This window comes from Phycodurus eques, chromosome 8 (genome assembly GCF_024500275.1).
Source record: "Phycodurus eques isolate BA_2022a chromosome 8, UOR_Pequ_1.1, whole genome shotgun sequence".
NCBI lineage: Eukaryota > Metazoa > Chordata > Actinopteri > Syngnathiformes > Syngnathidae > Phycodurus > Phycodurus eques.
The window spans coordinates 29,966,136-29,979,465 of NC_084532.1; the positions used below are offsets into that span (position 1 = coordinate 29,966,136).

The 13,330-nt window shown below is 46.8% G+C and overlaps 1 protein-coding gene across 1 annotated transcript in view; it reads right to left on the bottom strand.

Moving 5' to 3' along the window:
* Positions 1-13,330, bottom strand: part of szt2 (SZT2 subunit of KICSTOR complex) — a 64,876-nt gene that overhangs the window by 37,789 nt on the left and 13,757 nt on the right. Inside the window, exons 10-29 of the mRNA XM_061684231.1 lie at positions 12,507-12,738; positions 12,305-12,434; positions 10,949-11,094; positions 10,515-10,667; positions 10,287-10,401; positions 9,563-9,789; positions 8,866-9,105; positions 8,357-8,435; positions 7,157-7,245; positions 6,910-7,078; positions 6,704-6,821; positions 6,018-6,131; positions 5,295-5,492; positions 5,088-5,185; positions 4,441-4,579; positions 4,091-4,369; positions 3,906-3,941; positions 3,551-3,857; positions 2,277-2,404; positions 307-574 (exon numbers count right to left, since the gene is read on the bottom strand). Coding sequence (XP_061540215.1) covers positions 307-574; positions 2,277-2,404; positions 3,551-3,857; positions 3,906-3,941; positions 4,091-4,369; positions 4,441-4,579; positions 5,088-5,185; positions 5,295-5,492; positions 6,018-6,131; positions 6,704-6,821; positions 6,910-7,078; positions 7,157-7,245; positions 8,357-8,435; positions 8,866-9,105; positions 9,563-9,789; positions 10,287-10,401; positions 10,515-10,667; positions 10,949-11,094; positions 12,305-12,434; positions 12,507-12,738 — 3,265 coding nt within the window. The remainder of the gene's footprint in view (positions 1-306; positions 575-2,276; positions 2,405-3,550; positions 3,858-3,905; positions 3,942-4,090; positions 4,370-4,440; positions 4,580-5,087; positions 5,186-5,294; positions 5,493-6,017; positions 6,132-6,703; positions 6,822-6,909; positions 7,079-7,156; positions 7,246-8,356; positions 8,436-8,865; positions 9,106-9,562; positions 9,790-10,286; positions 10,402-10,514; positions 10,668-10,948; positions 11,095-12,304; positions 12,435-12,506; positions 12,739-13,330) is intronic.

The following is a 13,330-nucleotide window of genomic DNA, read 5'->3' on the forward strand; positions in this document are numbered from 1 at the left end:
CATGTATCTGAGTCACCCACGGGTGTCTATGAGCCTGCCTGCAGTGGCCCACTGGTGTCTTATATCTAAATGAATGCAGATCTCAACTCAATTCAACATACGACCTACTTGACACCCAGATGCCACCAAGACAACATTTTATTCATTTGGATTTAGTGCAAAACCAAAATTGATGAATGCCCAACCGCATGTAAACACACACGTTTACTGTATTCTATTTTAGAATTAGGGCTGTAAGTAAAACATGGAAAAAGTGAAGCGTTGTGAATACTTTCCAGATGACGTCTGGTCCACGTGTTCACCTACCTGGACAAGGAGGCCACTGCAGACTTGACGTCGGCTCGATCCTCCTCAGCCTCGCCGACGACGAAGGTGGCCGACCTCCCGGCGGCTTTTGGGTGCCGAGTCCACGCCGGAGCCTGGCCGTTCTCCTGGAACACCCGGATGTGTCCGCACAGGGTCTGCAGGAAGGTCGTGATGTCGATCTCCTGCAAGGACTCCTCGCAGTAGTCCATAGCCATCAGGACATCCTGGGAGGTGATGCTGAGCGACTGCTGGAGGCTTCGGTAGACGCCTGGATGCCACACGCAAGACAAACTTGACCCTTGACACCATTCCACACAGAGATTCCGTAAAAAGAGACAGCTTTTGTCCACCAGCAACAATTGCTTTTAGCGCAAAAGGGTGGGAAAAGTGGGTGTCAGGTGTCAGGCTTGGGCTATCAAATATATTTACAATCTATTATTCTCGAGATGATCTCATCGATTATTTGAGTAATAGTGTAAAAATTGCTTTTGCATGATCAAAAAAACGTACCTACACAAAATATACATGTGAGGTCCAGGCATTATTTTTGTCTTCTTCAGATGACCATTCCCGCGTTCAACACTGTAGTATTTGAGAGTGCAGAGTGACGGCGTCAGTTGAGGTTGTCGGCAGGTCGGCGAAGAATATGCTCGTCTTTACTGTATTTTGTTACCGTTTGTTCAATAAAGTGATTCAAAGAACACCAACGGCTGTTTCCACCCTCCCTCTAGCCAAACCACCTGTTTTGGATTACAATTCTTTCTAACTAGTGGTGGTAGGTCATTCAGTTTGTAATTAGCTAACGATGTTTACTTTACCATTCAACTTAACGTTTAACCTTGGTGTACTGGTACTGATAGATTCTGACCTGTCACATCATAACAATTACTAAAACTGCCTCCCTAGCAGCTAAAGAACATATCCAGAGCGAAGGCTTGCATGTGCCAAGCAGACCAGGAGAAGCTCATCCATGCTTTCATATCAATTAGACTTGACTATTGTAACGGTCTTCTGACTGGAGTCTCCCAAAAGAGCATTAAACAGCTGCAGCTCATTCAGAACGCGGCAGGCTAGGGTTCTGACCAGAACAAAGAGGTCAGAACATATTACTCCAATTTATAAGTCTTTACACTGGCTCCCAGTCAGTTTTAGAATAGATTTGAAAGTTCTGGCACTGGTCTATAAATCACTAAATGGTTTAGGTCCTGAATACATGAAAGAAACGCTAATGGAATATAAAGCCAGTCGGGCTCCGAGATCGACAGACTCGGGTCAGATAGTGTCCAAAGAAACATGGTGAAGCAGCATGTGGCTGTCATGCCGCACACAAATGGAATAAGATGCCAAGAGAAGTGAGGTCAGCCCCAAGTGTGAATTTCATTGAGTCCAGGTTAAAAACTCTTCTTTTTTCTCACAGCTTTTTTAGAGCATTTCCACTTTTAAATGACCTTTCTTGCAGTGCACGCTCTTTTAATTGTATTTTTATTGTTCTCTTTGTTTTTTGAAATGTTTATAAGCTACCTTTCTTTGTTTTTAAATGCTCTTAATCATGTAAAGCGAATTGAGTTACATTGTGTATGAAATGCCCTATATAAATACATTTGCTTTGCTTTAACGTTTAACTTAAGCTAGTGGTACTTTCCAATCGGCAAATTGTCCGTTAGCTTATTTTATTAAGTATAAGAGCCCATGTGGAAAAATAATAACAGCAAAATCCCACGATACAGCGAAAAATCGGTCATATAAGTAGAATAAACAAATTTGCGATGCCCTGAACCAGCAAAAAAGTGAACCGTGATCTATGGATGGAGGGACGACTCTAATTAGCATTAGCCCTACTGTCTCTTGCCTTGAAAGGTGTCTATAAACCGTTACAAAAATCCAGTGGCCTTCCGTTTAAACAATGTTGCAATTCCCTGACCAGGGTGACTGAGGAAGTCTATGCAGACTTGCGGGTTTGGACGGATCACCTTTGGCGAAGCTCTGCTGGTAGTGTTCCTGCAGCAGGCCGCAGTAGTGGGCCAGCTCCTTGTGCTTGTGAGGCTGAGCGAGGAGGTCGGTCCACGGCGACGGGCCGCTGCGGTCCTGAGACAGCGACCTGTCGGGACACACGGTGAAACAGGAATGCTTCTACAATTTCACGACTGATGGCTCACTAATTGGTATTTCCACTAAAGCGTTTCCTTGGTGTATTACAATGTTAGTTTTGATCATTAAACAACAACAACAACAACATTGGGAAACTTTTGGTCTAAATTTAGACCCGGTGTCATTTATCAGGGTCAAATGAAGACCTAGCTGAAAGTGGTTGCACTTGGGGGAATGTTTGGGGAGGATTTGGAACCAGGTAGTAGGATCAAGGAATAACATTTCCTGGAACTTGGGGTGGAAAATGCAGCTTAAACTCCCCCAATTTTGTGTTGAGACCATGAAGGGCTATTGTCTAAATATAGTTCTGGGGTAGGTTTTCAGGCCCAAAGAAGACAGTGATCAGGGGGTAATAGTTTTGAGAGGTCCAGGAACCTTTGGGGCAGGATCTGCAACCAGGAAGTAGGATTTTAAAACTCGTCTTAAACCCCATTTTTATTCTTTGGCTTTCAACTAGCACGAGACTCTGCACTGTTTGAGTGTTTTATTGTTTTTAACGTTGCTATGAATGTATTGTTTTCATTCAAAAGGTACTTTTATTGTATTGTGTCATGTGTTTGTGTGCATCTCCATGTTTGCGGTGGGTCAAGAGTTCAGGTGGGCAGAGGACCGAAGAGTTAGAGAGGGCAGAGCGGGCAGAGCGTTCAGATTCCTGACAGCCTGATGAATAAAACTGCCTTTGAGCCGTCGAACCCTATATTATGGAGAGGACTTTGTGTGGAGATGTGGCTGTTTTAAAGTGTTTTATAGAAATAAAGTCGAGTTGACATTAAAAAGTAAAATTTCCAAGAACTTGCGGTGGAAATGTTGCTTAAACTGCCCTTATTTATTGTTGCGACCCGACTTGATTTATTTGGTGATGGCACAGAAAAGAGCATGTCACTGGCTGAGTTCCCAACTCGATGGTGACGCCCTGGAGTCTTATGGCTGGATCAGGCTACAAGGCAAATGTGGTCACGTAGTAGCGCCAGGTTTTAGAAAGTTTTTATTCCTAAAACGTTGATGTAATACTATCGTAAGCCACAGTACCATCATCCACTGTTTGAACTATTTAGATAATGAAATAATTTGAGGGCGGGCGGGCGTTCTGGCGTACCTGAAGAAGACGTCTCTTGGCTGTCGGTTGGCGGCGGGGTGGACCAGCTGCTCCTTCAGCAGCTCCAGGCAGCAGTTGTAGACGTAGACGGGACACTTGAGCTGCATGCCGGCGTTCTGCTGGGACAGCTGGCGGCCCAGGTCGCCGACGCCGTGCGCGTCGACGCGCTGAGGCTCAGAGAAATGACGGTTTTCACCCAAGTCTGCAACACGCGGGCACAAATGCACCTGTTCGACATATTGACGCCGTCTAGCACGATACGTTCTGCAATAACGGCGGGGGACAAAAAGTGTCCGTGTTGAAGCACCCACATTTCACGCGGGTGGGATGAATACTGTGGGTGTTGAACTCTTACATTGGGAAAATGATGGGTGTCGAAACACCCACCGCCCTGAGGGTGTGAGGAAAAGTGTGGGTATTGAAGCCTTTCACTAAAAAAATGAAACACACCCATTCCCCACGGGTACAACAAGCGGTGAAACCTTTCAACGGGAAAAGTGTGGGTGTGAAAAGCCCCGCATCCCCCTGCCGTGGACTGACCCGAGCCAGGCGTTCCGGGTTGGGTTTCCGGCATGCTGGTCTCCCAGCCGTCCGACGCCAGGGCGTCCGGATGGGCGTCCGGGGGCGGCGAGACGAGGGGCGATCTGCCGCTGGAGCTCCCAGTCATCCCGAAGGCCAGACCGAGGCCGGACTCGGAGCGGTCCGGTCCGCCGGTGGATCCGGACGGCGAGTCGGCCTGCGTCAGCGTGTCGTCCTCCTGCGTGCTGGCGTGGCTCAAAGGCTCCGCCTCCAGCCCCGAGGTCATCAGCATCAGGACATCTGAGGGAAAATGCAGACCGGTTTGTACGTTGCAGCAGTTTGCCAGTGAGCGGGCACGGAGATGTGGAAACCTGCGAAGGTGGCCGGCAGGAAGGTGAGCAGGATCTGCTGGGAGCTGACGTGCTTGGCGTAGCACCTCCACTGGGGCACCGAGCAACTCTGCCCCACCAGCGAAGGCTCATCGTACGCCAGGTCGGCGTTGGCCAAACTCTGCCGGTCAAAACTTACAATAAACATTCAGAATAACTTCAAAGATGTTTTTGAGCGGGTGAACAGATGTCCTCTGCTCCCTCTTTTCTATTTCGAATTTATTTATTCTCATATTTCTCGGGTAATATGCAGGGATCTCTCTTGATGTGCGTCCCGCGTCTCAGATGCACAAAAATTTGCAAGGACGCAAAAAGTACGCTCCAGATGATGGTTTACTACTCTGGGGTGGTGCTGGAAATCTTGCATATGATTTTTTTTCGGGGGGGGACACACACACACACACACACACACACACACAAGACAGGACTCGAGGGTGCAACTAATTTGGTCGCATGTGCAATTTCTGAAAGGTGCGACAAAAAAAATATTGAATGATGTCCTAATGTGTGAGTACTGAAGTAAATCGATGACCTTTTTATTCATGGAGACGTAAAGTTTACACCGTAAACTTTCTGAGTATTATCGTTAGCCATGCACAAACATTGATTTTGGTTTGTTGCAAGATTACCTGTAAAGTGCTAGTGGATTCCGTCATCTCTTTACTGCTGCCGCTTAAGTGAAAGGATGACATCACTTCCTGTCTATCGGGATGCCTCGTAAACTCTTGTGATGAAAAACAAACAAACCCCAAAAAAAAAAAAAAAAAAAAACACACACACCCGTTATGAGTGAGACTCATGAGATGAGCGGGGCCTGGCGGTGACTCACCTTTGATGACGAGCAGGGGGAAAGGGCGCTCGGTGGGCGTCGCGCTCGCGCTCCAGGACGTGGCGTACGAAGGCGGCGTGGTCCCCGCCGACCACGGGGATCTCGCGGTCACTGAGCTCCTGCTCCAGGCTGCTGTGGAAGAGGCCCAGGAGCAGCTCGTTGGGCAGGCTGGGGCCGCTGCGGAGGAGCTCCTCCACCTCCACGTCTGGACACACGGAAGATGATGTTTGCCCAGAATCGGAAACGACGTCTTTGGATGATGCAGAGATTTGAGATCGCGGGGCCAAGCGTACGGCCCGTGGGGCAGAACCGGAAAACCAGGGGGTCCAATCTGGCCCATGGGGCGGACCTTTGCAAAGTTTAGAACTTCGAGAACACATTGACAGCAACTTTTTATAGTATAGTATATACACACACATCGTCAATACATATAATATATTGAGAGACAGCAAGAGTAATGGATAACACAAAGGTATTGTACAAAAAGATACAACAAAGTAACAACTGTCATAAACATCTGCAGTATAGCAGGACCGAGAAGCAAGAACCGTGATATAGCGGAGGATTACTGTATCTGTAATCTGTGATGATAAATTGCAAGGAGTCATTGTCCAGGGGTGGGTCTCATTGTTTCCGTGACATGTGCATCCTGGGCCTCCCATTGTCTCAAGTGTAAAATGATCTGTGCACTCCTGCTTCAGATGTTTTGATTCATGTAAATGATGATTACCTGTGCTGAACGTCAGGAAGAAGAGCTCCACCTGCTGGCATTTGGGCAGAAGCTGGATGAGATCAAACTGGAAAGGAACCATGTGAATGTTCTCCTCAGAGGAAGAAGGTTCTGCTGGAACCAGAAGGGACACACGGATATGAGCAGGGTCAAGGATGGACGACAAAACCGCGCGCCTTTCGGTACGCCCCGCACGCTACAATACGCCCTTATGGGTGGCGGTTCTTCGATTTTTGCAGTCGGGCTACATCGGGTTGAATAAATGAAATGTGATTTTTATGGGGTCGCCGTCTTCCCCCAAATGAAAGAAATGATGGATTTATTTTCTCTACCCCTTTAATCCGTTGTTTTGCTTCTTCCACGAACAAATTGCAAAATCTCCTATTAATTCATAGACTGTCATAGACATTTAAATTTGTCGACTGGAATCCAACTGTTTACTACAGCAAGTATGTTTTTCATCGGGTAGGTGTGGAAGAGGTTTTCGTCCAGCTTGTCTGTCAGATTCAGGTTTGTAAACCACTGTTATGATGAACGGACGCCATTAGATGGAAGCCTTGCATCACTCGGGATCTGCCGGTAAATCTCGGCTTGTCGTGTCGAAACTATTAATAATTTTAGCTAGATTGGTGTTATTTAAATAAATACGGTTGTTAGGAATGAAAGCAGAGAAGATAGTTGGTCACCTGCGGTGTCCTTGAGACCAGCAGGCACAGTGCAGACCTGGTCCTTGTTCTGACACAGCTGACTCAGGTACTCAAACGTCATCATGGTGGACATGCAGGCCAAATCTCTGGGGAAGATCTGGGTGATGGAAAAAAACCCAGCAAAGTCAATCGGACCGCTCGAAGGGAACTCCGTTGCGAAGGAGGCGGAACGGTGGAGGACGCACGGCCTGAGGCACTTCCTGGTAGCGGAGGCCCCGCAGGTGGCGATGTTGCTCCGAGCAGTCGGCGACGGTGCCGCTCTGAGGCTCCACCCAGCACTCGGTCACCAAGTTGAGCTCCACGTCCACGTCCACCGCCTCCACCTCCGTGTCGTTGTCGTCGTCCGTGGAGAAGCTGCGACGTTCGGCGCCACTTTATTGACAAACGGCGCCGACGGGAAACGCGAAAGTGAAGCCTCGGAGGAGGAGCTACCTGTCCTTGGTGGAGGTCGCGTGAGGCGGGAAGAGGATGTACTGGACGATGCACGAGTGACTCTCTCGCTCAGCGTCGTCCGACATGCCCTGCAGACACGCATGTACGGTACGTCTCCATAAATAAAAAGGTTAGCGATTTTCTTCAGTACTCACACATTAGGAAAATCATTCAACACGTGGGAAAATACTTTTCATAGGGAAACTTCCTGCATCATTTCCACATTCAAAATCATTTTCATTGTTCTTTGTGTAGTATGGTGGTTACTAGACATGGTGAATTTTGTTTGGCTTTTGTCTGCTGCAAGCCACAGTTTTCAAACTCAAGCCCCAGGGGCCAGATTGGGCCCACCACAGTCATTTGATGTGGCCCATGAAAGCAAATCATGTTGTCCACTTCCTGTTTCTTGCCAAAATACCAACATTACAAATTGTCTCCACTTTTATTGGTGATGAGATGCAAGCATTATTTGTTACCAATCCCTCGTTTAAAAAATTAAAAAAAAGAATTAAAATTTTACTGGCTTATCCATCAATTTGTTTCATAGTCATGATGGCCGTCTGAGGGAGATCATAACTACCATGTGGCCCACCACAAACATGACTTTGCCACACCCGCTGTGCACAATAAACATCAAAGTGATACAAATTGATCACAATAAATCATTCAGAATTTCACTCTGAGTGTGTGTTGTGCATCTCTCTGAGTTTCCCTTTTTGCATTGAACTACCAAACTAAATAAAGCTTTTGACGCTATTCTAATTGATTGCGATGTGAGATATACCTGTACAGTTGTGCACAAGGTGTTCAAATGAACCCTGGATAACAAGTCACATGCTGCTTCACCAATACTATTCAAATATATTCACTTGCAGCAGCAATTTTAGAGTCTTCAGTGTATCTAAGGTGCATGTTCATGCGATGTGGGGCAAAAGCGGAGCACATGGAGAAAAACCCAGGCTAGCCGAGATTCCAAACCGTGACCCCTTGACTGCGAGGCCAAAACCATCCATGCATTTTCTCTAGTGTTGGACCTCATTAGGGTGATACAGATCGTTGTAAAAATTAATAGTTACACCCCAGTAACCAAAAACAAACCCCACTAAGAACTGCTTAAAAATCTGCGATATAGTGGAGGAATGTCAATGCAGTTAAAGAGTGCTCTTGTTTTGTGTCTTCGATGTACGGGAAGTCTTTGACCTTCATTGGCAGCTCGACGACCATGTTGACGATGCCGTCTCCGCTGGCGGCGAAATGAAAACCCTCCAACAGGCGGATCCTTCACAAAACACATTTCATTCTGTCTGTTTGTGTGGGACACAGCGAGAGGGAAAAGAAAGGGGGAAAGAGGAAGAAGAGAGAGAGAAAAAAAAAAAAAAAAAAAAAAAAAAAAAAAAAAGCACAATGGTGCCTTCAGATACAAATATATTTACATTCTGCGACCACGCCCATTACAATGAATGGAAATGCTATTCATTCGTTTCAGAAAAGCCATTAATCCGTTTCGGAAATGCGGTTAATCTGTTTGGGAAATGCCACTAATCTGTTTTGCCCCACCCCCCAAAAACACAATTGTGTAATTAGTTAGTCCATACCTATTTCGTTTCCCATTATGGGTTAGCATGAATCTAATCTCCATTTGAGTGTCAAATCAAAGTCGCAAACCGCGTCACTGGCATCTCAAGGCGCCCCTGCACGCCGGGACTCACTCGGACAGCACGGACAGGATGTGGGCGACGGCCTGCATGGCGACGGCCGGACCCTGGCCGCTCTGCACCGCCCACACCCAGCGGCGGTGCAGGAAGTAGCGGGACAGCGAGGCCAGCGTGGACGTGACGGCGCGGTTGGCCGCCACGCTGAGGGGCGCCGCCCCGCCGGACGGCTGCGAGGGTGAGTTCTCCGAGCTGAAGATGAAGGGAGTCCTGAAGTCTGGAGGCAACTTCTCGTACCTGGAGAACAGATTGAAGCGGCTATTTAACTAAGACTTTGATTTTTATCATCCGCAACTCTTGATTTGAAACTGTAACTCAGATTTAAAGTAAAAAAAATAAATAAAAATAAAACAAAACAAAAATTTACTTGAAACACTCATTTGAAACCCTGACTTAAAACCATAACTTGAAAACCTTACTGTGATTAGAAACTTTCGTGTGATATCATAATCCAGAAAAGAACAAGCAAATAAAGTCACAAAAGTAAATGATAATAAAACTTGAAAACCTAAATCTGACTTCAACTCAAACTCTTCTTTGAAACCCCAACCATGACCTGAAACCTGAAGACTAATTTGAAACCCGAGTTTGACACCATCATTTTCGCCATAACTTGAAGCCCTACTTTTAGACCGTGCTTTCAAACTGTGACCCTGACCAAGAACCACTTTTACGGATGCGCTTTTGGTCCGACCTGATGAGCAGCTTCTCCAGCGGCTTGTTGAGCACGACCACGCACGGCCGGTCCGACAGCGCCTGCTTGGGAGCGGAGAGGGCGAGGGACTTGGACGGCGAGGGCTGTCCCGCCTCCGGCGGCACCGGCGCCGCCGCCTTCCTCTTGGTCTTGGGCGTGGCCTCCTTGCTCTGAATGCGCTGCGGGAAGCGCAGTTTGAGGATCTGCTCGCGGAGCTCGTCCACAATCTGACCAGCGCAGGAAGAGTACAAAACTCATTTAGTGTATCATTACATCTTAGAATATTGTTGATTACTGACATAGGCCTATACCATAGAGAGTATTGGTAAACCTAAATAAAAATAAAAGTTGAAGAAAGATGAAATGCAAATGTGTTGTCCTACTAAGTTAAGTACAACGAAACTGTGCTTAGGCGGCGACTCAAGTACCACTATGCGTACCGCTAGTGGTACAAGTGCCACAATTTGAGAATCACAGTCAAGGGCATCAGTATCAGTGCACTTTATAATATACTGAACAAAAATACTTTTGTGAACAATATTTGAGGGAAACGGCCTTTGGTGGATGTAGGAAAAGTTTTAGATCTTTGAGTCCAGCTCACGAAAAATGGAAGCAAAAACAAAAGTGTTGCGTTTATATTTTTCTTCAGTGTATTTCCCATTATGGTGGACCCTCTCGTATGTGTGGTTTGGTACGTTGGTGAAGTCATAAGATGCCCTTGCACCTTGTTTCGAATGTGCGCCGCCGTTCCGATGGGGAAGCCCAGTCGCAGAACCATGCAGGGGGTCTTGGAGATGAGCCGGACCAGATAGAAGGAGGACGGGGGCTGCTCCGGAGCACTGCGGACACACAATGGAGATCTCACAACTCAAGTTTGAAGAAGGATCAAGCGTACAAGGCAAATGTGACATTGCTCAACAAGCATCATCATCATCATCATCATCATCATCACCTGTATATGAGTTTGACGTAGGAGTATCCCTCCACGAGCACGAAGCTGCTCCAGTCCCGCAGCAGCGAGGTGAGCGCAGAGTGCGAAATGCGACACTGGATGGTGCTGTAACGACCGTTGTTGCCCGCCGTGTGCAGGTGTTTGGGCACGGGCCTGCGCAAACACACACACAGGCAAAGAGAGCCACGACACACACAGACAGAGAAATGGTCACACACGCACACACAAATAGACACAGTCAAACACCACACATGGACACAAAAACACAATGCAAAATACACACAGACACACACAGAAATACAGACACACAAATATTCAAAGACGCACACACAAAACACACTCACAGAGGCGCGCGCGCACACACACACACACACTGAGCACACGTGGAGAGAGAAAGACGCAAAGAGTGCGGCGTGTGTGCGGGCGCGGCTTACGTATCGTGTTCGAGGATGATGGCGATGCGGTGCATGTGCAGCCACCTCTGCCAGAAGTTGGCGTCCATGGAGAGGATGGGCTTCCAGTAGGAGGCGAACTGCGACTGCGACGAGTCTTTGGAGCCGCCGTGCTGCAGGGACAGCACCTGGACCAGACAAAAGCGCAATGATGTCACAAGGAAGCGCCCCCGTCGCCCGTCATGCCACCATCGTGGCTTTGGACATTTACTTCAGTGTAATTTCCCGCAGAACCTGCTAAGGGCGAGTGAGTAAATGGACCCCCACATACTTGCAACACAGCATCTGCGGATTCACCTATTCGCAGATTTTTTTATTTCATCGCCAATTCATTTTTTTTTTTTTGGGGGGGGGGGGTACAATCCCCGAAAACACTGACTGGAAGTTCATCCTTGCTTCTTCAAGAATTTTTGGGGGTTTAAAATTTTTAAAAAAATTACTTTCAAAGCAATTATAGTCGGTGTCATGTAAAGAGAAACTTTTTGTTCCAGGAACAAAAAAAAAAGAACTTTATGTGGGAATTCAGCTAAAGAGTCCTACTCGCTAATTTAAAAGACAATTTAGTTATGTTATTTTGGGGACGTATTATGTGAAATGCGCTTTTTGGACAACCAAGTATCTTTAGCTTCGTACCTACAGTGGTGCCTTGAGATACTTTCACATTTAGAGACACAAGTGCGTCACCGTCAGTTCACATTGGTTTCCTTGAAGTGTATGAACAATGTCCGTTGGTGGCGCCATTAAACTGGTTTACCAACCGCCAATAAACTTCACAGAAGAAAAAGGACAGACAAAACATTAGGGACAGTTCTATTTACATTTGTCGTGTTTGCAGGTTATGTGGCGAGCAAATGTTATTATGGGGTCCGACCCCTAGAGATTTTTTTGGAGGCCGATTCCGATATTTGGCAAAAGAAAATGACGTTCACCGATTCATGGCATGATTAGTTTAAAAATATATCTATCCATCCATTTTCTGAACCGCTTATCCTCGCTAGGGTCACGGGTGTGCTGGTGCTAATCTGAATAAAATAACTTCTATTTTTGGTCCTGTAACACTTACAACAATGAACAATTAATCGCAGGCAGACCGTTTACAATAGAGAGAAAAAAACATTGCCAATTTTCTTGAATTTCATTCCGGGCTTTGAGTTGGACACCTGCGTTCTAGAAGGAAGGAACCACTTTCGAACGACGGCCTAAGCTCTGCTTGGTCAAAGCCAAAAGGTAAGCAGAGCTTTCTGCCTGAAAGAGTCGGTCGGGCAGAGAAATGCTGGCCTCCGACGTGCCAACTGACTGGAAGGGCACCGCCAAAGGGGCGAGAGCTGTCGACTTTACCGGCGTGGTGGACCCAGGCGGGATGTAGAAGAGCGGAACTCCGTTCTTGGTGCTCTCGGGGATGGTGTAGTTCTCCGGAACGGAGTTGAAGGACTGCAGGTGCACCAGCATCTGATCCGTTTGATTGATGCTGAAAACGCACAAGCTGTTAATCGTTCGATCGCACGATCGATCGTCACGAGCCGAGAGCTTCGCTCGCTACCTCTGCAGTGTGTTCCAGAAGCGGCGGATGACGGAGGTGCGGTAGGGGCTGGTGATGGGCTTCCTCTGCGTGCAGCTGATGTCGTGCAGGATGTCGTAGCTGCCCTCCATGGTCACCTCCACCCGGGTGGCGCGCTTGCCGGGGTCCAGCGGCCAGCAGGCGGACGCCACGTACTCGATGTGCATGTTGTGCTTCCACAGCAACACCAGCTTCACCTCCAGCTGGCTGCCGCCTGAAAGGGAGCGACCGAGCACCACGTGTCGGCTCAGAAAGAAGTTGCAATCTTACGACGAGCAATTAAGAAGTCATATTCTTACGAGACAAAAGTACCAATTTGATGAGGAGAAACCAACATTGAGAGAAAAGGTTAGATCACGAGAACAACATTGTAATATTACGTCCAAAACATTGGAAAAATAATACAGATTTTAGGAGAGACATTTGTTAAAAGATGGACAAAAAGTCGTAATCTTACAAGAAAGAATTATTTGCTGCACTCTTGAGAGGGGAAATTTTAGGGGAAAAAAAAGTCATGAGAAAAAAATGTCGTAATCGGATAAGATAAAAGACACAATTTTACAAGGACGAAAAGGCTCAATTTTGCCAGAATAAAAAATGTCAAAACAAAGGTGGTTTTATAGTAAATCATAATCTTATCAAGAAAAAAAAATAGAAACTCATAATGTGAGAAAAAAATTCACATTATTTTTAAAAAGAAAAAGGTCTCAATTTCACAAGAACAATAAAGACGTTCAAAATACATTAAAAAAAAAGGGTACTTTTATCCATCCATTTTCTGTACCTGCTTATCCTCACTAGGGTCG